General features: G+C 38.3%; 2 protein-coding genes across 2 annotated transcripts; one reads left to right on the top strand and one right to left on the bottom strand.

Moving 5' to 3' along the window:
• The first annotated feature begins 5507 nt into the window (after positions 1 to 5507).
• On the top strand, positions 5508 to 6739 carry LOC141908945 (uncharacterized). Its single transcript, XM_074799248.1, has 2 exons — positions 5508 to 5869; positions 6272 to 6739. The coding sequence occupies exons 1-2, from the start codon at positions 5592 to 5594 to the stop codon at positions 6690 to 6692; spliced, it is 699 nt and encodes a 232-aa protein (XP_074655349.1). The 5' UTR covers positions 5508 to 5591; the 3' UTR covers positions 6693 to 6739.
• Positions 6740 to 6802: 63 nt separating this feature from the next.
• Positions 6803 to 10197, bottom strand: LOC141909173 (uncharacterized). The gene is made up of 10 exons (XM_074799558.1): positions 10052 to 10197; positions 9427 to 9719; positions 9003 to 9264; positions 8859 to 8927; positions 8306 to 8477; positions 8045 to 8222; positions 7680 to 7907; positions 7562 to 7580; positions 7147 to 7292; positions 6803 to 7026 (listed from the first exon to the last, which is right to left on the bottom strand). Exons 1-10 carry the CDS (start codon positions 10075 to 10077, stop codon positions 6803 to 6805), a joined length of 1617 nt encoding a protein of 538 aa, XP_074655659.1. The 5' UTR covers positions 10078 to 10197.
• Positions 10198 to 22223: the final 12026 nt, after the last annotated feature.

Genomic DNA, 22223 nt, shown 5'->3' with positions numbered 1-22223 from the left:
ATCCGCCGCCCGAGTCAGCCTAAATAAAGCCTAATATTTCGTTGATATTGTATTGACGTTTGGCCGCCATTGTTCATTCACAAAAGTTCCACTTCAAACCGGTATTTTATCGATATTTTGTGAAGTAATATCTGGTTTTCTTTACCCGGAAATGTTTACTCATTAACCAACTAACTGCTATATCAGAAACGACTGGCATCGCTAAAATCAGACTAGGTTCGAGTCCCGTGTTATTTCGTTAAACAGCGACAATCGCGGTTAAAGGAAGAATTAAGGAAGAATTAATTTTCTGTAGTTATCCACGGAAATCATGACCATCTAAGGTTCAGAAGGTCCCGATACCCTATGGTGGCTGATTCGGTCTCCACCAATTTGTTCTAATTCTACATTTTTCGTTTTAACGCATCGTTAAAACAAGTTTTTCAACTGGTTTTAACGCGGCGTTAAAACGAACAATTCTGGTTTAACGCGGTGTTGAAACGAAAAATTCTGGTTTAACATAAACGAAAAACTGGTTTTAACGTAGCGTTAAAACCAAATGTTATTAAAAAATTGGTGGAGATCGAGGGTCATCTATTTTTTTTATATGTGACCCGAATCAGCCACCATACATACCCATACCCACCTGACAATATGCAGCCAATGGGACGTTTTAGCACCTAGTTAATAATTAATTTAGATTACTGAAAAAGAGCAGGCCATGGAGATCACACAAAAATTTAAAATAATTTATAAGAGCCATTCAAATACAATATACTATAATGTCTTTACTACTGAAAAATGTCATTAATACTGGAAGCCTGCTTTAAATAATATAGTACTACACTAACTAAACATATGTAACCAGGTTGCAAATCTGCCACTATCGGGACCTCCACAATTTTGATAGATATTCGAGGGTGGCGGAAAAATGAATTTAAAAATTAACTCAAAACTTATTTATCATATTATTTAGCTGTTTCTATAGATACACGAACTGTTATAAATTGAAATGTATAACAAAAAATGCAGCGAGAAGTTTGTTTTATCATTTAAAATAGTCATCAATTGTACTCGAAAGTTTAATACTGGTAGTCCCTGTTTGAGAGCGATTGCGTTTTAACTAACAGGATATAAATAGTTTTTCCTGCACTACGTATTTATCAATCATACTACAAGAAGTTATTTCTGATTTAACAAGGGAAAGGCTATAAATCTGTCCATTTAGGGAAGAAGTACAAACTTCGATGTTATATCTGTCATAGGTATACTAGATAGTCGACCACTTGGTCTGCAAACCATTCTTATTCCTAACAGTATCGAGTCCATTGGATAAGTAAAAAAACTTTCTTATGAGCTAAATTTTTCGATCAAAATCTTGACTTCTTGACCCTCACTGTATGTGAATATATTTCTCACCAAAGCAACTTCATCATTTAGTAGTACACAGTTGTCAGGTTGAGTTACTTTGACCATGGTTCTATTATTAAGTCTAAGCTTTTTATATTGTTTGATATTGGATGCCAGGCAGCGCAATGACAATGGACCATTGAAATGTTGCCCGAAAGGTAGAGATCTCCTTACTGAGTTTTCTCTTTCGCTCATACGGCGAATAAGCTGCTGCAACGGGAGACGAGCATTTTTTATTTGCTGTTTTAACTTGCCTAAATAATTCTCAAAAGGAAATCCAGAGAAGTTATCAAGAGGTCCATATGTTGAAACATCTGCTGCCAAATGAATCAAATTATGAACATTGTATGCTATCACATCGGGAGCATACAGCTCTGAATAATGCTCCACAAACGTCACCAAAAGATCATGTGCATATTTAATAAAATCATGATTCATACATAATCTTGGGCAGCACAAAATGTTTATACTAGTTGACAGCAAGAGAACATTTTTGTAAAATTCCTCGGTATTAGTTGATGTAGAGCAACTACTCTGGTATACAATAAAAAAGACGATACTCAGAGGCTTTCCAATAAGCTAGTTCATTCATAGACCTTCCCTTACGATTGAAATCATAAGGGATAAAACTTAAAAATGAGAGTAATCTATCAGATATATCAATGATAGTATTACGACCGATACGAATTTCTAAGGGTCCTTTAACCCATGTAGAAATGAGCTGTTTCATTACTCCTAAGCACACAAGATGCATGTAGTCTAAAGGAAATTCAGACACCATTCCAAGGTCAAGTTCAGTAAGGGGTGATATAGAAGTATGATGATTTATATCTTTCATTTGAATGAAATCGAAGTCATTTCGCAATGGATCATTCAAACTTGGAAATGTCATCCGATGACTGGAATACTTTCCCTTGGTTGTGCATTTTTTCACAACCATAATACCCAGTGTGTGATTTAATACATTTAACAAATGCCCTTGCTGGGGCATCACATATGAAAGCCTGTATCATATGTAACTTGAGTTTCCAGTAATGTCCTGGGGTCTTTGGGTAAATTTGGATGCTTTTGTCAATGCAATCATCGATATATTGTGATTCAATGCCCATTGTTTTAAGTGGTTCATTCAAATCGTTTAGTGCTTCATCATTATTGGTTCCTGGCTTAATGCTATCAGTTTCAGACTCCGCATCAGATGAAAATCGCTCAAAAAAAGCTGATTCTAGTCTAAAGCTATCATTCAATGGATTCATGGGATCATTATTCATCTCATAGTCATTCTCTGCCATCATTACAGCCCAGTCTAGGAGCAGATGATTCGTTTGCATGACTCGAACAAGGCCTGCCAACACTTTCATTGTCATTAATAGTAATACAATCATTCACGTGCCCATGCCTCAAATTTACAGATTCATCATCTGCTGTATGTAGCCTTTTCTGAAAATCAATATCTCTCAAATGATTTCCGACTGATCGTTTAATGTGTCGCCATTTAGTCCAATATGACTTGGCCTTCAAGAAAGGAAAAGCCATCACCGGCAAGGGATTCTATTGAATATTGCAGATAAAATAGAAATAAACCAGAAATACTGCGAATTATTGGCCAACGTGCAACACAATTACGTTAAAACAGTAAATGGTATTTTGATCTTACCTGTCGTGATGTAAATAACTTCGACAAATAATAGATAATAGCGACGAATGGAAGTTTTCAAATTGGCAACAAAGGCAGCAAAATGGCGATTCTTGTGATCGATGCCGGCGTGGAGTGCAGATGGCGCTACCAGACGGTGAAGCAAGTTCTCGACTACGCAGATGGACCGACGTACTTAAAGCGTTTGCATATATTCATTTACATTGAACCAATATTTCATTCTAAATTATTGGAATTTGAATCATTGCCGAATATTGGTTTTTTTAGTGCGAGAAAACATAATTGAGACTTTTAAAATGTATTTGGTAAGTTGGCACTGCTTCCCGGGTCGACCCACAGCCGACTTTGTCGTTATCCTGACTCATCAACACGCCCGACATCACATGTTAACTGGGATCTCGCTGTATCTTTTTTGATACTCCCGGCTACTTCCTATAAAAGGAGGAAACGGAATTATAGGGAGACATTTTTATTTTGCATTATTCTGTATCATCATAGAATTGGTTGGATTATAGATGAAAAATTAAAAAAAAGTTATATAATGCAGAGATGAGAATTCCCCGCGGATCCGCGGTTTCCCGCGGATTTCAGTATTGAAAAATATCAATTTTCCAAATAGTCCAAAAATGATGTAAAAGTATGGGGGGGGGGGGGGTGATGATCTCACTCAATTGGTCCGGCGCGATCGGTAATCAGGTGAACCGTAAAAGCGTTCAGTGCCTGTTTTACTTATCGTCACGTAAAAGTATCGCATTTCAATGCATATTCATTGCAACACAGTGATTTTGTATGTACATTTGTACTACGATGAGTTTGTATGTATTTTATCGATCGGTTGCAGACACGCACGCACAGCAACAGTAGTAACGTATATAGGTCTACTTACTGTTGCTGCGTGTGTGTGGCGAACGCTTTCGGATATTATACACTACTTGGTGATGATTTTTAGTGAGCATTCATCGGCGCATTTTTACTGCAATAATTCAGGGCTCGACCCGTAATGCATGAGATGCTGAATGTCATCAAATGAGGATGTACCACATTGGAACTAGCCATTACCTTCCAAAATATAATAGTCGTTCATGGGTTCGAGATCGCTCTAAGTGCTCGGAAAACGTATTTAATTTCTAAAATTTTCCAAACCCCCAAACCCCCCAATCCCAAACCCCCCCGAAATAGCTTCGCGCCTTCGGCGCTCGCTAGTGCTGACGGCTACGCCGTCAGCTGGTTCGCGTATGTCACTCAAAAAAAATAACCCGCGGATTTTACAGGTCGGCGTTCTCATCCCTGATAATGATTTTAGGGTTGATCATTAATCACAAAGTATTTCCGAATAAGTAATATTAATAAGTCGAAAAAGAAACAATGAGTTTGTACCTTAATTTGGATGAAAACAAAGTTTTGAAAATATATACAATTTGAGTAGTCTGGATGTTATTTAACAACAAAATGTTAATAATCGCTAAAGTTTAAGTTTGTGCTAAATTAATTTGTGCTAAATGTTAACACTAGCTCTCTAAAGTTTCTCATGTTGTATACGTCTGTTGGTAACTCGCAGAGAATGGCTGTTCTTTCAACGATGATAAGCAAGGAGTGAGTAAATCATTTCGCGTCGTGACAGCAGGGTTGGCAAAAGAAAAGTTAGTTTAGCAAATCAGTTTTAGAAATATTTTTAGATCAGCGAATCATTAGGACTAAATTCTATACGACAAAAACAGTCACGACAGTTAGGTTGCTGCTCCTTTGCAAAAGTTGAGTGGGAGACTCGGAATTTCAAGAATGCCGACTCTTTCTATAAAAGGGGCCCGCAGTCTTGGGAGATCAGACACTCAAGAGACATACAATAGAAACTAAAGGGACATTTGAGCAAAGGACAAGAGCATAGGGAGCCATTGTGGGATTTGAACCCACTGCCGACCTTGGCCGTCCCTGATGTGCCTTTGCGTGATTCTAACCCAACTGCTACACAGCATGAGGCCTCAGTTTCAATCACTTCAAGGGATTCGAACACTTTTGAACGCCGGTAAAGGGTAAAGCCAGTGAGAGTGCCAGAAAAATTCGACTAATTTTGGGCACATTTCTTTCGCGATTTTGCGAACCCCGGCCAAGTTGTTCTTTGGTGATAAGGGCGCAGACGGTTACTTTCTTAGACCAGGGAACTTATAGGAACCATTAGTTGATATCATTACGATTGTCTGTTTTTGTTGTTGATACATGTTGGTTGGGTTGAAGTGTGGTCACTGCGGGGCAACGGTTTTTAATACGCACACGCTTGCCTCAGTTCCCAAGTCTAGTTGGGAGGTAACAGCTCACTTAAAGGATTTGTGACACATAAGTCAGGTTTTGCATTCTTAATGATTAATTTGGTAGATGAATCATCGTAGATTGGACTGATATCAATAAAACATTTCTACGGTTTAGCTAACTGGTCTAAATACGACTTTTAATAGAAATTCCGATGATTTGTTTACATTTGACTACATTGCCACGTGCGTTGGCAATGACGTCATCGAATGACGTATAACCGAGAACAACAAACAGAAACAAAATGGCCGACAATAGAGAATGCAGTGATTATTCCTCCGACAATTCATCCTCATCTAGCGAAGTGAGCGAAAATATAAGCGAAAGAGAATTCTCAGATGAAAGTGCACTATCATCTGAAATTGAGGTGGGCGAAATGGGGCCCGATATGGACGTTTTTAATGCTGCAGAGCCGCCGTATTTGTACGAGCCTGATGCATCAGACGATGACGAAGACGGCGCTAGACCGGACAATAGACCGGATAGAATCTCTAGATTAGATGTTCATCGGTTCAATGAATGGTAAGGGATTTCTATTGTTGTTAACAAAGTATGGGGCGACACAATCTAAGGATAATGGTGGATTCGGTTATTAAATTCATCCGTCAACCAATAGTAAAACAGAAGGCTTTCTATAGTCTTTTGTAGTTTTTTTTTGTACAGCCGGTATCTAAGGAATTCAGTATAAACTAACTAAGCCATCTAAAACGGCAATCAGAGACTGCTAGAAAGCCTACCCGATATCTCATTCCAGACCAGGGAGTGACTGCAGTTTAGGTGTCCCTAATGGTTATGTACCTAACCTTACGTTAACAACTAGCGTCACACAGTGGAAAGGTGACCCAAACTGCAGTTAGACCCAGACGAGAAATAATTAGATCCACCTTTCATGTCTTGATGGAATGTTTTAATTTATTTTCACAGGTGTACATGCACCCATTGTCAAATTCTAACAACAGAACCGGAATGTGTGTGTTGCAGTGAGATAGATGTTGTTGCCGGGAAAATTCGAGAACTCGAAGGATACGATTCCGGGGAATACAACTGCATCACTGACACCGATGGATTTAAGGGGGTGTGCCTACATGTCTGGGTTCTTCAAACAGCCTGGAGTGGTTATAGAAACCAATACGGCAGAAGAGCATTTGAAGGCCAGACCAATGATAAATACAGACATATTGCGTATCGCCAGTTTGTTCGTTGGTGCTGGGGATTCTGTGGACCTAAGATAAGGGTTATTTTGCCATCTTGTGTTGTTTCGTGCATCCGGGCACACTTTCCGAAAGACGGTGATGAAGAATTCGCCATTTATATAGGATTCAGGCTGCCAAAACTGGACGACTAAGTGAATTATGTGTGTAAATAATAATATAAGTATCTTTATTAAATAAAACGGACAAATTATTTCAGGAATTAGTTTTTCATTAATCGTTATCTTGATTACAGTTTATTGTTTTATCTTTTTCTCTTCTGTTGCTGTGTTGGTCCTGAGGATTGAGGCTTCGATTGCACGATTTCTGTAACTTTCTTGAAGCGAGACAAATGCTGGTTTATGGCTTCTTCCTTGGTTACTTTCACTTTTTGAGAACTCAAATGAGGTGGAGGAGTACAGTAATCACTCACTTCGACTTCCTTGTTTGCAATCTTTATTGCTGCAACAACGCATTCATCGACATAACCTAAAAAGATATTTGATGAAGCAAATGAGGATCCGCTTTCAATTATAGACAGGCTTCAATGATATGTTTATAAACTATCGATGATCAAAGGGTTCTAATATGCATCCAATTGTGACCTACCATATGTTGCTTTGGTCAATATTCTACGAAGCGTGTGACCATCTTTGTGTTTTGGATAAAATACAGTGAAACGCTCATTCCCATCTTTAGTTTTAGCTTGAAGTCTGCCGCTATTTTCGTTGTAATGCAAGATTGCTGTGCACATCCTAAAAATGAAATCATTTTTCATATTTTATGTGACAATATTATCTGAATATTTTATTTATTCCATATCGCCTGGTTTGAAATCATACAGATGTAGTAAGTTAAAATAAAAACCAAAAGATGGCAACACTAGCGAGTTGGAACCAAAACAAAGCCACGAAGGATTTATAAGTCTCAGGTTCATGTCCCACGCACTTTAGGTTTATGGAAATTAAAGAAATATCACAGATCCAATTTGTAAAGACACTAATTTATTAGACGAATGTTGAGCTCACTTGCGGCATATGTATCTAGAAAAATGACGAAATATAATATGTACATGTAAAATGCAACTAATCACCCATGTATCAAGTCAATAGCTTATGAAGACTTTTGGTTATCATAGATACCTGGTAATATCCATTTTTTTTTCTTTTCATAATCTCCATGCATACAGTTTTCATGATTGTTTGAAATATGTTCCAAACAGGTTTCCCACTTTCGTTTTATATCCTCATGGTCCCCAGGTTTCGACGACATAGCGCACCAATACAGGTGAACTCGGATACTTTGTATCCAAGCTTGGATATCTTCGAGACCTTTCTTTTTACTGAGTTTCTCGAGTTTCTTAATCACTGCTGCAAAACATAATATTACACAGAAAATAAATGTCTGTTGCTCTCATACCAGAATGAGTTAACACCAAGTGAAATTGATATTGATTCAAAGTAGAGCGGGATGTTATAACAGGATTCTGATTTGATAATTGACTTACCCTTCACACAATGCCAGGTATCAAAGTAATGAGATACTTTCCAGGTGTCTCGAGCCCACTTATGCACTGAAGGGTGCATATCGCTAATGAAAGCTGTGATTTCGTATGTCTTCAATCGTTCTGCAGCACGTTTCAGACCTTCTATTTCCATAGCGTTTGATGACGTTACCTCATTTGACTAAATGAATAATAAGATTATATTCTTATAAGTAAGAACTAATATTATTATAAAGGACTAAAATTTCAAATGATATACCACACCTGTATCAGTTCTGATGAAATTATCTTATTACTTTTCAGGTCCATTATCGAATATGTACAATATTTTGCAGAGTGTCCTGGGCTGTCACACCTAGCATCCCCCCAATGAGAAGTGCTGATCCTTTGAGGCTGTCGAGTAAAGACTGACGACTTGATTTCCAAACAGAGTACACTGCCTTATGTACAAACTGTGCTTGGTGCCGAAACGCAGTTCTTGTACTCATGCACTGGATACCTGCCAACCTATAAGCAGATAATCCAATAATGATAATTATCCATATTATAAAGCGATCAAGATGTAAACCTTTTACTGAATGCTTGATTTTCTTTTTCTTACCTGAGCAGTCGTATAACTTTTGAGGTGAGATTTCCAGTCAGCACTATCAGTGAACTTAATAACAGACCGGTTATTGGGATACGCTTTACACATGGTTCACTTTGCCATTTGGTTTCATGGTGACACTGCTGACACTTCGTCTTCACGGTGAGCTGGGTAGAAATTACTCTGCGAAGGACAGTGTTTTTCCCACGACACAAAATGCAAAACACAAACAGTTCCAGCAATGCAGATTGGTCAACAATGAATTTTGACCTCTTTTGTAATGGCACTTCTGCGTCATCCCTGAAAAAAATTATACTTATCATAGTTATGATATAAGTGTTGTAAAAAAACACTGTAGGAAAATTAAAATCCTACCTCATTTCATCGAATACTGAAGAGCTACATTCATCGTCAAATTCAGTTGAAGATGATCCATTAGGATCTTCACCTGGATCATAATCGGGATCATCGTCGAAGTATTCGTCATCGCTGGATACGTCGGTATCGGTGCTATCATACGAAGGCTTAAACTTTTTAGGGGTCATTTGTGTGCCAGTTGTTTTCTTCCTTGTTAATTTACCCTGACTCGGATAGTGTCGTCGATTACATTTCGGTCTCCATGCAAGCGTTTGATTACCTTTAATGACACAAATAAAACATCGATTAACAATACGCCAATTATTCTCAGATAACCTACAGACTTTTTCACAACATAATTTCTAAAAATCAGGTTGAAAATATAAATGGAATGCCAGAAAATTATTGTAGCATGAATTTTTTATGATATAGTGAAATTTACCTTTGGTTTCTGCTTCAATATCTTTCTGTGACGATTTTTCGACAAACTTGGGAGGCCTATCTGGTGATGATGTTGGACTGGTTGATGTATCAGCTGTCGGACTGTATGACGTTTCAGCGGTTGATGTAGAAGGCTGTAACTCTTCGTTAGATACTGTATCAGCTACTAAAGTTTCCACCAACTCTTTTCTTTTTCGTTTTGCGTACGTTGGTCTTTTAGTGGTATCTGATTGACTGTTATCATCGTCGTCATTTATGTGAATGGTAGGGATGGCATCTGGCTTCAAATGTAATCTAAATGGAATTCAAAATATGATAGTTATACTTGCATACTAGATTAGGCTTCAAGGTTTTAAGTGTAGACCTAACATCGAGTCAGGAGGTCCATTTAGTCCTCAGGCAATCAATATGAGCAGCTTGTAAAACCAGCCATGATACATCAATTAATGAGTCGGGAAGGCAGTTACTAGACCAGTTAGTCAGAAAACATGTCTAAACGAAGCAATGAACAAAGAAAGGACCTGACCCAGTTTCCGTGTACTGAAACACTTTTTAACCTGACCTGATGAAAAGAATGAGATAGCAATACTGCTTTTATTTTAAATATTGAATGTTAAAAGACTTACTTAGTCGCGAATCCTGAAGTAAACATTGAATAGTTCGTAAATGAATCGTTGGTGAAGTGCCTCCCACACAATACACTCGTGGATGAGGGCTTCCATTGTGCTCTCTTTCTGCTCACAAATGCGGTCCATTTACGCGCAATAACCGTATCCCGTGGCCACCAGAACAAAGAGCGATTACTTTAACTACAATTGTAGTAAATACAACGACGAGGCATGATCGAAAAACTTAGAAAAAACAGAATAATCGAATAATATATCGTCCGCGCTAGTCAATCCTTCGTTGTACAATGAGCCACTTCCGCGTTCGTCTTCTCGGTTATACGTCATCATCACCGATGTTTGACGGAAATGCCCGAAGATGCGCGCTTCAACTGTTGTGCGAGATTTTCCATCAAAATCGCTCTCAAAACCATATAAACGTTCATTGCACGTTCATTGCTTCTAATTTTCGTAAATATTGTCGGTAATAATTTTATTCATACTAACTAAAACCGCAGAAATAATTTAGGTGTCACAAATCCTTTAAGGGAGCCACTGTGGGATTCGAAACCACTCAGCACCAAGGGTACTACCACCGACGGAACTGTTGAACAGCAACCGAGGGATTCCAACCCTCAACCCAGCAGGTTGCCTTATACGTCTACCTGGGATTAAGGGGATTTTAGTTTATGCGCTATCCCTGATCACGACGTATCGTTAGGTGACAGGTCAACGTGTTTACAGTTACTTTCAGTGATCTGGAATTTAACAGTGCTATTTATAATACCGTTTCACATATTACGTATTTCTTTTGATATTCATCTATTGTGTGTTAATGACGGGGCTGATACCAGTTCGGTGTACAAATAAACTTCAGAGCACTGGCTATTAGGGTGCCCCACCCCGGAAAAGGTGTCTCGTTACTGTTCGCTTGTCACCTGCAGCTCCTGCTGCACAGTCACCCTTTGGGGCCAGTACTAGGATGAATTGTCGGTCGTCCGACTTTGATTTTTCGGATGGCTGTTTGTATTGTGCGTGTCCAACGTCAGCTCTTTTTCAGGACCAAATTAAGTGCACGTGCCCACTTTCAGCGTTCCCTTTCCCGACCTTAAGTCCTTCAGGTACGGATTCGAACGGGTATAGCTCGATACAGACAAGTGAGCCATACACACGGCCGCTTTCATCGGCTGGTTCGACCTGTTCCAGCGGCTCAAGTTTTTCGTGCTGTTGTTCGGTGACACCTGGTTCACCTATAGGTAATTACAGTCCATTCGACATAGAGCTACCCATAGACCTCTCCGTAACTCCATTTTTGTGGGCAAACCATCAGCGGTTGATATGTCTGCAGCGGCCGATTGTTGGGTGGGTCTTTGGGCACACCTGTCTTAAATTTTCCATTGGAACCTGTCCTTAGGTGCTCATTTTGGAGAAGCAGCCTGTCCCTAGCCCCTGCTTTTCGTGGACTACTGAGAAAATTTACGACATTATTTTGTCATTGTCAAACGAAGAGTTGACTGTAGAAAATGTCGACCGCATTTGGGAGAACCTGCTTTGTTGGGCTGATCGTCAGGATCAAGTTTTGAGTTAAGAAAATAAGGTAACAACTACTCACCCGCTAATTCAATATCTGCTGTTAGGCGCCCTACTCCGCTGCTTCGCAGTCGGTTCGATATAGTTTTCGGTTTTATTTGGCGATGATTAAAGCTGCTTTCTGCTTATAAAGAGCGCGCCCCCATTTCGTCGCCAATCACCTCCTTTACGTGATCGGTGGACGATTTGACGCGCGCAAGAATATACCTGTGGCTCGATCGTGCAGGCATTTCTAATGATGCGCTTGCCAACAAGGATTATAACACATCGTTCGTTCTGAAAAATGAATCTGTAACGCCACGCCACGCCGATCGTCGAAGCCCGCGTGCAACTTGAGAAAAATATGAACACTTTTTACTACCCCGAGGCGAGGACGGAAGAAGGCATTCGCGCGTACGTCGATTCTGCTGTATAAATGGTCGTTTTTTGCAGCGAGAACACTCGTGTTTGGGTAACAATTACGATTTCACGCCCTTTGACGCGGTTACCGAGTATTTCAAGTGCTCGCTGGGTGACCAAAGGACGCTCGCCAGCTTTATTTTCCTGTGTAATGAGTGTATCGAAACAGAAAATTATTCTACCGACAAAGTCACGATGTGCAGCTACGACATCTGTACGAGCTATTAACGAGTTGCGAAGAACTGATGGAAAGAATGCGGGGCGTATCGACGGATTTAGAACATGTATGCATAAACTCATGGCTGCAAAGAAATACGTTTTCAGCGGCTCTAATCGAGTTAAATCTTTCGTGATAGATTAACACAGAGAGGCGGCACCCAATCGCTGCTTATTGACATTAGGCAGAAGCCACTGTTATGTTCATTAGTAAAACTAATATAGAAGGAATAAGTGAGGAGGGAAAATGTATAAATTAAATTTATAAATGAATTTATAAGAATTTAGCATGCATCGGAGTGCACTTAAATTGGATTATTACAAAATAACTCACTTCAGAATTTATGATATTGTTTCATTGATACTTATTACTTTAAAGCAATTCACTTTAAGAACTTTGGACAACAATAAGTCTGACCTGCAAATCAAATCATCGGGAGACAAAATACTGTTTCAAAAGATTATATTGCTAATACATTCCTAATCTTAACCTTTCGCCATAAACCTACTGGATTTAGGGCCTGGGGCATTTTAGATGGTTGTAGGTAGAAATCCCCTAGGTAAAATATATATTTACTCCAGTGACAATATTTTGATTCAAAGATTTAATTCAATCATCTAGTCTGAGTCTTTATGGTAAAACTTCTGGCTAACCAAGAGCTAACCGAATACCGACAATAGAAGTTGGTCGCTTGAAAATTAGTTAATTTACGCAACAGGAATCTATCTTGATTTCAAGGGCACTTCAATTAATCGTTTCAATAGTGACCACTGTAAATTAGCCAGTAGTTTAAATGACCGAATTCAATCAACCGATTCGTATCCTAAGAATGAGAATTGTATCGAAACTTTTTTTCGCGGAATAATTCAATCTGAATCAAACGATGACATTGATCCTGATCTTTTGCTTAATGAAAATGATACGGAAGCTATTAATATGCCTCACGATCTAGACATCCCCATAACTAGAGATGAAGTTATAAGAGCGATAAGAAATCTAAAAAAGGCAAATCACCGGGTCTTGATAATATCCTACCAGAAATGCTTATAACTGCCTCTGAAACCCTAACACCTGTGCTGACCATTTTTTTCAATGTCATCCTTCAATCAGGTATTTACCCACAAAATTGGAGCAGTGGCTGCATTGCACCCATTCATAAGAAAGGGATGACTTCCGACCCAAACAATTATAGAGGTATCACCGTCTTGAGCTGCTTCGGAAAAATATTTTCAATTATTCTGAATACACGCATTATACAATGGTTAGAGGCACACCAAGTATTAAATAATGCACAGGCCGGTTTTAGGCCAAATAATGGTACTATAAATCAATCCTTTGTATTGTCTTCAATCATCGATCACTGTATAACGAAGAAAATGAAAAATGCGTGTATGGCATTCGTAGATTTTTCTAAGGCCTTCGATTATTTGAACCACGACATTCTCTGGAAAAAGATCCTGGAAGCTGGTATCACTGGCAAAGTTTATGACATAATTAAATCTATGTATGCTAACAGTGAATCATGTGTCAAAAACAATGGGTTCATATCTAGCTTTTTTGACTGCACCGTCGGCGTAAGGCAAGGCGACTGTATCTCGCCTGTACTTTTCAATATCTATATTAATGACATGAAGAATTTTTTATAAACAATGGCCATTCAGGCATTGACTTTAATTTATTCAAACTATATGTCTTGCTTTACGCCGATGATACCGTCATTCTAGCCCAATCGCCCGGAGAATTGCAGGGTGCGCTTGATATTCTGCATGATTATTGTAAAAAGATGAAACTATCTGTGAATTCTGATAAGACAAAGACAATGAAAATTGGGTACCGTAGAAATAACCGTAACCCCCTTTTATGTTTTTATAACAATGTCCTACTGGAAGAGGTGTCAACCTTTCAGTACCTTGGCATTACTATGTCAAATAACGGCAAAATGTCTGCTGCAATCAAGTCGCAGGCCGATCAAGGTACAAGAGCTTGCTTTGGACTCAAGAAGTATTTGCTAAACGCGAGACTCATTTCACCTAAAACCAAGCTTGATATCTTTGATTCATTAGTGAAATCAGTATTAATGTATGGTAGCCCAATCTGGGCATTGGAAAATGTTAGAAATATAGAATCCGTTCATGTCAAATTCTGTAAATACATACTCAATGTGCGCGCCACGACACCGAATGTAATGGTCTACGGTGAACTAGGCTGTTTCCCTCTGTCTATAGATATACAAATCTCTGTAGCAAAGTTTTGGTTAAAAATTCTGCGGTCAGAGGAGAACACACTTTTACGCCAAACTTACAATCTGCTTTATGGTGATATTCAGAACAGCCCGCGCACCTGTAACTGGGCCTCAAAAATGCGTGACTTCCTTAACGGCCTAGGTGTCGGCAATTATTGGCTAGCGCAAGAAGTTCAAAATGATCGATTCTTTTTAAAACTCGTCGAACAAAGGTTGAAAGACCATTACATTCAGTCGTGGAGGGCGGCTTTAGAACGTAGCCCTAAGTGCAATCTTTATAGATATTTCAACGGAAGTTTCGTATACGAACGATACCTTGACATTAATGACACAAAAATAGTTAACCTTATCTCTAAATTTAGATGCGGCAGTCACGATCTTAGGATTGAAACAGGTAGATGGACCAGGCCCTTAACGCCGAGAGAAAACCGCACTTGTACAACTTGCTCCACTGACGAAATTGAGGACGAATATCACGTTCTCATGTCCTGCCCCTCATACAACTCGCTTCGAAGTAATCTCTTACCTCGTTATTTTAGAACACATCCTAGCATGGCAAATTTTATTCAACTTCTAACTACTAATTCAATCGGAAAACTTAGATCTGTTGGAAGATATTTGATTTCAATGTTCAGTAGACAGAAAATGCTTCGAGGCGACCAAACCGAGTAAATATAGCTACCCCATCAACTAAATATTTCTGTTTTTTCAAGATGTAATTTTGACTAAATTATTTTGTTAAGATTTGTAATTTTGATTATCTGTCATACAAGTGTAGTATACACTTTGATTAAGAATAAACTATCTATCTAACCACAGTAAAGGGTGTATGCGACAAATAAGGAAAATACAGTTAATTTCCCTGTTTTCGGCTTAAATTTGAAGTAGGTGAAAACCTGTTTTCTTTGAATTGAAGCCGCGGGAACCACTTAACCTCATTTTCAAGCCGGCTTAGAATTGGCGATGTCGTGTTATTATGTCATTGATTTGCACAAAACGGACACCAGAATAATCAAATTCCCATCCTCGATGGCAAGCGTTTCCAAAAACCCAGCAACAGTGAGTTCCGGGAACTCATTTTGACATGGAATGTCGGAATCGAAGCCTTCGATAATTTCCCGTCTTTCTAATGGCCCAATATGGTCAAATACCGTGATTTACGGATCTGAGAGTTAACGCAGCATTAAAAATTCTAAACCTGCCAGGCAATCGAATTTAAATCAAGTAGAAAATAAAGAAAAACTCAAAAAACTATTCTAGGCCTAAATTGAAACCTCCAGTGGGTTGCACTATACATCTTTTTATAATATATTATAACGATCGAAATCTTAAGTTCCAAAACCTGGTACAAAGTTCCCGTAATTATAAAAGTCACAATTAATATAGGGAAGTTACTTTATCAAATTCTGATGCTTGATAGAGTGTAAAACATATTTGTAGAGTGTAAGCGCATTTATTTTCCAACCTCCAATAAAAACCACAAGAATTAGTATTATACACTACAATGACGTCACTGCATGCGCAATAGCCAAAACAAACCGTTGTTTATTTTGTTAGCAGCTGAGTGTGTGCAAAACAAAGCATTCAGGGTCCAAGTTCAAATTCTGTCAAAGAAACGATTTTATTTCTTTAGTTTTGTTTGCTTCTTTATTAATGAAATTAATTGAATATCCGTTTGGTTGAATGACAGGACTTCATTTCATCTGATCTCCATTCTTGTGTAGGCCTATAGGCCACAATGAGCATCAGGAAATAAACAGTCAATCTTTACTACAATGCTGCATGAGTGCTCTGAATTTTATTATAAATCTCCAGCAATAATCTATCGCACAAATACCCGTGCCTAAATCAGTGTTATCGGGGTATTAAAATGGTCTGATCGCTTTTGTTTTATATGGCGAATTTATCGCTTTTTAACACTTTGAAGGGATTACTGTCGATCATCTAGTGCTCAGTAGAAATAGTCAAATCATTATATGTTTTTCTTAATCAAGATGAGAATCATCGATTAACATGTTATGAAATTCAATTTGGAAGGGCGAGATTTTCATGTGGCGGATTATTACCCGTTACCCGGATAGACTCACGCTTATCAATCAACAACCGTATGAATGCGTCACAAATACACATTCAAAATATATCAGAAAATTTCGTAGACCTGCAATGGGCCCGATAACTAAATTATGTGTATCAATGTATATCATATTTTGTATCATTAATCTATATATACAATGTTTGAATTTGAAGGTCAGTATTTGCCTAAAGATGTTCATTGCACATTTTAGACATCATCGTTATTGATAGTGTGGTTTTCCTTTTTTCTTGCAAGATCTGAAACGAACTGCAGAGATGTATTCGAATTTTCGTAAGTCCATTTTAATTTTAAAGCAGAGTAGCGAATATTGGATCCCGTTGACTATTGACCTCCTCAGTTGTTTTTGTTATAGCGTGCCCATGGTGCAACTATGGTGATATGCTCTTGTTTTTGTATAATGCAACGGGCTTCAATAGAAATGGCCCAATTTATTTAGGGATGGATTAAAACTAAGAATTCTTGATAGCTCTTGAGAGCGGCTGAACGATCGTCATCAATAGGTGAACATTAGCAACCCTATAGTTTATACAGTGAGACCATCACCTAAAGTGTCTCCTATGCGATCTGTATGTAGGTTCATTAGCATAGATTCATCAAATACTGATTGGACACATGAAAAAATAATTTCTTTACTAGAATTTAGGGTGTAGGAGTCAGCACTTCAGACCCTATTTTCCATACACTAGTTTTCATTACCAATTATTTTAATCTGTGTCGCAATAGACTTATCGTTTTCACTATTATGTTAACCATAGCGTGCCTTTATAGTCTATGTGTTAATATTAACTTTCGGACTATTTATTCGTTGAAATCGAGAGCAGAAAATACAGTCAATATGGCTCAGTTATTTCAGAATTTCAAAGTAGGCCTATATAATGACGACGCTAAAAGCCCCAGATCGTTGCTTGCTGTTCAGGTTGAATGGAATTGTTTACTGAACTGGAATTTCCTAACGGGATTTTTTATATAAACTGAAGTCTTTTTTTCAAATCCTATAAGTTAATTCTTCAACTGGATGTAATTATATTTCGTCAGTAATAGAATTCCAGAGCAGACATCAAACCAATACGTCGACCTACCAATAAAAGATGAAACTTGCTTTAACTAGTAATTACTAATTATTATCTTACCTACCTAAATTATAGATATTATTGAAGTTTTCAGTAAAAAAGCCATAACAGAATTCACATTACATGAACCACTACCACAAAATAAGCTTTTCGTCTTATTCCCAAAGGCACTGGTTCAACACAAATCAGTTATCTATTTTTTACTAGCATGCAAGGCAAAACATTCAAATGTTCTTTGATATATTCTAAATGTATTCTTGATTGCTTTTATTTCTATTAACGGAATTAATGGAAAGTTGTTTAGCTGAATCACAGTATCGTCTCGCAACTGGATCTTTTATGGCACAGTGTATTATACCTCTTTCCACTTTCGGGTTATTTTCAAAGTGATTCACAATACACGAGCGGATCTATTGATGTATGATAGTGATGGTGATCGAATTCTAATTTAAGATAATCATGATAGCCATATAATAGCTAGGAGTTTTGTGGTCTAACTGCGTAGTGTGTATTAACTCGTTGTGTAACACTTATTCGGCTGCTTGACGTGCGACTACAAAATGGAACGAAACAACCGATGCTCTGGTGATATACCAGAATCAGACTTAGTATCAGATTTTGAATCTTTTATGAAAAGCTCAGTCGCTGACATCATGAAGCGCTTGAATGATATTCAACTTGAGCAGAAACAAATGACCGATAGTTTCGATTCTTTGAAAACCACAGTTCGTGTCCATGATACTGACATAAGTAGTATTAATGAAAAACTACAAAACCAATCAAAAACTATCGACGAGCTCGCTGACTCGGTTCAATACACCAGCAAATCCTACGACGACCTTCAAAATGAAAATCAAAAGTTGATCTCAGACTTGAACTTCACATCAGGGAAAGTAAACAGCCTCACCACAAGCCTTAAAGCCGCAAGGGCAGATATAAATAAATTAGAAAGCCTCTGCATAGAGCTGCAGTGCCAAGTGAACTCAGGCCTCACTGCAAACTGCCCCGACCCACTAGACTGTGCAGAACTCTGCATTATCTTGAGCGACTTGAAGAAAGAATTCCAATCTGATCTCCAAAAAACATGCGAAGAAATGTTTGACTATCTTGGCCATAAACAAGCAATCACAGCTCACAAGCAATTGCCGATTAGAAATGGTCAGAGAAATCCGCTTGTAAAGGTCGCGTTGAAAACAAAAGCCATTAAAATCGATGTCTTGCGAAAGAAACATAATCTTAGAAAAAATCCTAAGTTCACTGATGTCTGGTTGAGATCAAGCCAATCACATGCGGAACGTCTCAATGACATAAACTTCCGAAGAGTTCTAGATTTTATACCAGAAGCCAAGAAAGAACTTAAAATAGCGAGTAATGGGCGATTGATAAGTCGCTCCGTGCCACATAGGCAACCGATAAACCGCAACGCGCCGGCTCAAAGAAACCGAACCCCAGCGACAGAGCCCGATGTAACCCCTTCCCGTGATGAAAGTACTTTTTCTGGTTTTACGTTTCGAGCTTCACCTACCCTGCCACTTCAAGTTGCTGTTAATAATGATGCAACATCTGGTGCGAACGAAACAACCAGCCGCAAGGAATACGCCACACTGACCAACTCTACGAAATCGCGCACCCGTAAAACCGCGCCTGCTGGAAATCGTAAACGGGATACCGTTAGACCTCCGGAAAAAAGAGCCAGAGTAGCGTCTGAACCTGAACAATCATCAGTAAACGAAGCGCTCCGAGACGCCAGGTTCGTCTTGGATATGGACAGTGGATTACATCTATCCCAACCGCTAGCAACAGCTCCAGAATAGGATTGCGCCGAGCCAGGAGAAATTAGTATCCTGTGTCTGAATATTTGTGGTTTGAAATCTAGATCATATACTCTAGAGTTTGATAGTTTATGCAAGTCAGCTGATATTTTAGTTTTTTCTGAAACCAAACTTGATGATTCCGATGAATTGTGGGTAAAAGAGTATTTTAAAAGTGTCGGTTACGAAGTAGTCATGAATAACAGATCAAATCTAGCTATAAGGAAATCTGGGGGAATCCTGGTTGCTTTTAAGCAAAGTCTAAACAGATATATTAAAACTATTCATAAATCAACCAATATCATTCAATGGATTGAAATTGATAAGAGATTCCTAGGGTGGAAAAAACATTTGTTAATTGGAGGAGTATATATTCCCCCAGAAACTAGTAGATATGGAAATATTAACTTATTCGATGAACTCGACACTGACGTTATAAACCGAATGAGTTCTACCGATGCTTATTTTTGTCTATGTGGCGATTTCAATGCCTACACAAAGCAGTTATTAGACTATTTACCCCATGACGAAATACTCATGGAATTCCTAGGCCTAGACGAAGTTTTTGTGGAAGATCGTCATAACCTTGATGCACTAAAAATACAAGGTCTACTCAATAGGAAAAACAAAGACTCCTCTATCAATAATTGGGGTTATCGTTTGTTAGACTTTTGTAAAAATCACAACATGTTCATTGCAAATGGCAGATTAGGTAGGGATAAAGGAATCGGTGAGTACACGTGCATCAAAGGGGAAAATAACCATGTTATTGATTACTTTATTATGTCTCCCTATTTGTTGTCAAAATGCGTGAACTTCAATGTAAACGACTATGACCAAATGATTTCAGACGTACACTGTGCTGTTACGTGTTCCTTCTCTATTTCACACACGAGAAGTCCATATACAAATGTACAAAACATGCCTAACATACCAGGTAAAATTAAATGGAACAGTGGTCGAAGCGATGTTTTTAGAGAGGCAATCAACCAAACCGAATTGAATAAAATAAATATCGAACTTCAAAATGATATAATAGACAGCGCCTGTGCGAATAAGCGTATATGCGACATTTTAAATAAGGCGGCAGGGGCCACAATGGGCCGAAGCCGGGTTAACTTTGACAAACCAAAAACTTTGTTACATGACTATAAAGTGAAACGAGACCGTAGAATTTATAGGAAAGCGAAAAGAAATTATAAAAGATATCGATCCGTCCAAAATAGAACTAATCTGAATTCGGCGTATAAGAGGTATAAAACATCGATAAAGATACCAAAACAAAAGAAAGTTAAATTGCACAATGACCAAATAGGAAAGTTAGCAAAAGACGATCCAAAAGCTTTTTGGAAATATTTCCGAAAGGAAAAACCAAATGAATGTAAAGCGTCGCTAGATGATTTATTTGACCACTTTTCCGTCATTAACCAAAACCGTAGTGCAGAAAATGATAATCGTAATTTTTTCAATGTGAATGACTTCCTTCATGACCACAATGATGATGCACTTAATAGGCTAATCACTGAGGGAGAAATATCTAAATGTATAAAATGCCTCAAAAATAATAAAGCCACTGGAAACGACGAAATTTTAAACGAATTCCTCAAAACTGCAGAAAATGAAATCATGCCTACCCTCGTTTTGTTGTTTAACAATATTTTGAAAACTGGCTGCATTCCGGAAGAGTGGGCTGTAGGTATTATCACTCCAATCTTTAAGAATAAGGGAGACCCTTCCAATCCGGATAACTACAGAGGAATTACTCTATTAAGCTGTATGAGCAAATTGTTTACGAGCCTGATTAATAAACGTTTAGAGGAGTTTTTGATGGATAACCAATTACTGAATGAAAATCAAGCTGGATTTCGAAAAAATCGTAGTGTCATGGACCATATTTTCACATTGCATTCCCTTATAGATATTCTGACTAGTAATAAGCGGAAGCTTTACTGTATATTTATTGATTACCAAAAAGCATTCGATACAATATGGAGAAAAGCACTGTGGCATAAATTAATTTTAACGGGAATTACAGGAAATATCCTCCGAGTGATTCATAACATGTATCAACATCATTTCTGGCGAAAATACTGATATTCAAGGCGTATGATATAACGATTTATTGTGTGCGATGTGTCTAATTTCGATATCCTGTGCATAAGGTAACGTTGCATCAAGATATCTGACGAAAATGTGGTTTCAAAATGCGGAAATTTACTTCCGTGTTCACCGCACGGCTGATTCACTGATAGCAGCGAATTTTAGAGATGAGTCTGATATTAACACGGCTGGAATACTTGTTTTATCATCATTAATTGAAGTCATTTTATCAATTTTCGCATTAGCGATCCATTTTGGAGACTGATTATTTGTATTAGTTTGTTAACTGGGGCACAGTGGAGCGTTCGCATTGAAAACAGTTGTGTGTTGTCGCGTAGGCTATATAGCCTTATACTCTCGTGTTCACTGCGTGTATGTATCAGTTATAGAGTACACGCGCCACGGTGTAGGTCGCGCGGAACAACAATTTGTCTGAGTGAAGATGTAAGCAACTTAAAGCGATCCTATCGTGAAATTATTATTAATCATGTCAGTCGATGAACTTTGTGTCGTCAGTAACCGGCACTGACTGGCCTGAAATTTGAAGAACTTGGGGGCTTCTGTCCTGATTGGTCCGTATGATAAAAATGAAAAAACCTCCGATGAAACCCAGGCTCACACCAAGTTTGTACCGTATCTTATCGGGTCACTCATAGTTTTAGTTGTTTT

This window comes from Tubulanus polymorphus, chromosome 7 (genome assembly GCF_964204645.1).
Source record: "Tubulanus polymorphus chromosome 7, tnTubPoly1.2, whole genome shotgun sequence".
Taxonomy (NCBI): domain Eukaryota; kingdom Metazoa; phylum Nemertea; class Palaeonemertea; order Tubulaniformes; family Tubulanidae; genus Tubulanus; species Tubulanus polymorphus.
Note: the sequence above shows the minus strand (reverse complement) of the source record. Positions and strands in the feature narration are given on the sequence as shown.

What these genes read in the sequence shown, in the direction of transcription:
- LOC141908945 (XM_074799248.1), top strand. Translation starts at nt 5,592, where the DNA reads ATGGCCGACAATAGAGAATGCAGTGATTATTCCTCCGACAATTCATCC. An exon ending in GTTCATCGGTTCAATGAATG is followed by an intron (nt 5,870 to 6,271) that starts GTAAGGGATTTC and finishes TTATTTTCACAG; the next exon opens with GTGTACATGCACCCATTGTC.
- LOC141909173 (XM_074799558.1), bottom strand. Translation starts at nt 10,077, where the DNA reads ATGTTTACTTCAGGATTCGCGACTAA. An exon ending in TTTCATCAGAACTGATACAG is followed by an intron (nt 8,223 to 8,305) that starts GTGTGGTATATC and finishes TTATTCATTTAG; the next exon opens with TCAAATGAGGTAACGTCATC. An exon ending in TACCTGGCATTGTGTGAAGG is followed by an intron (nt 7,908 to 8,044) that starts GTAAGTCAATTA and finishes TATGTTTTGCAG; the next exon opens with CAGTGATTAAGAAACTCGAG.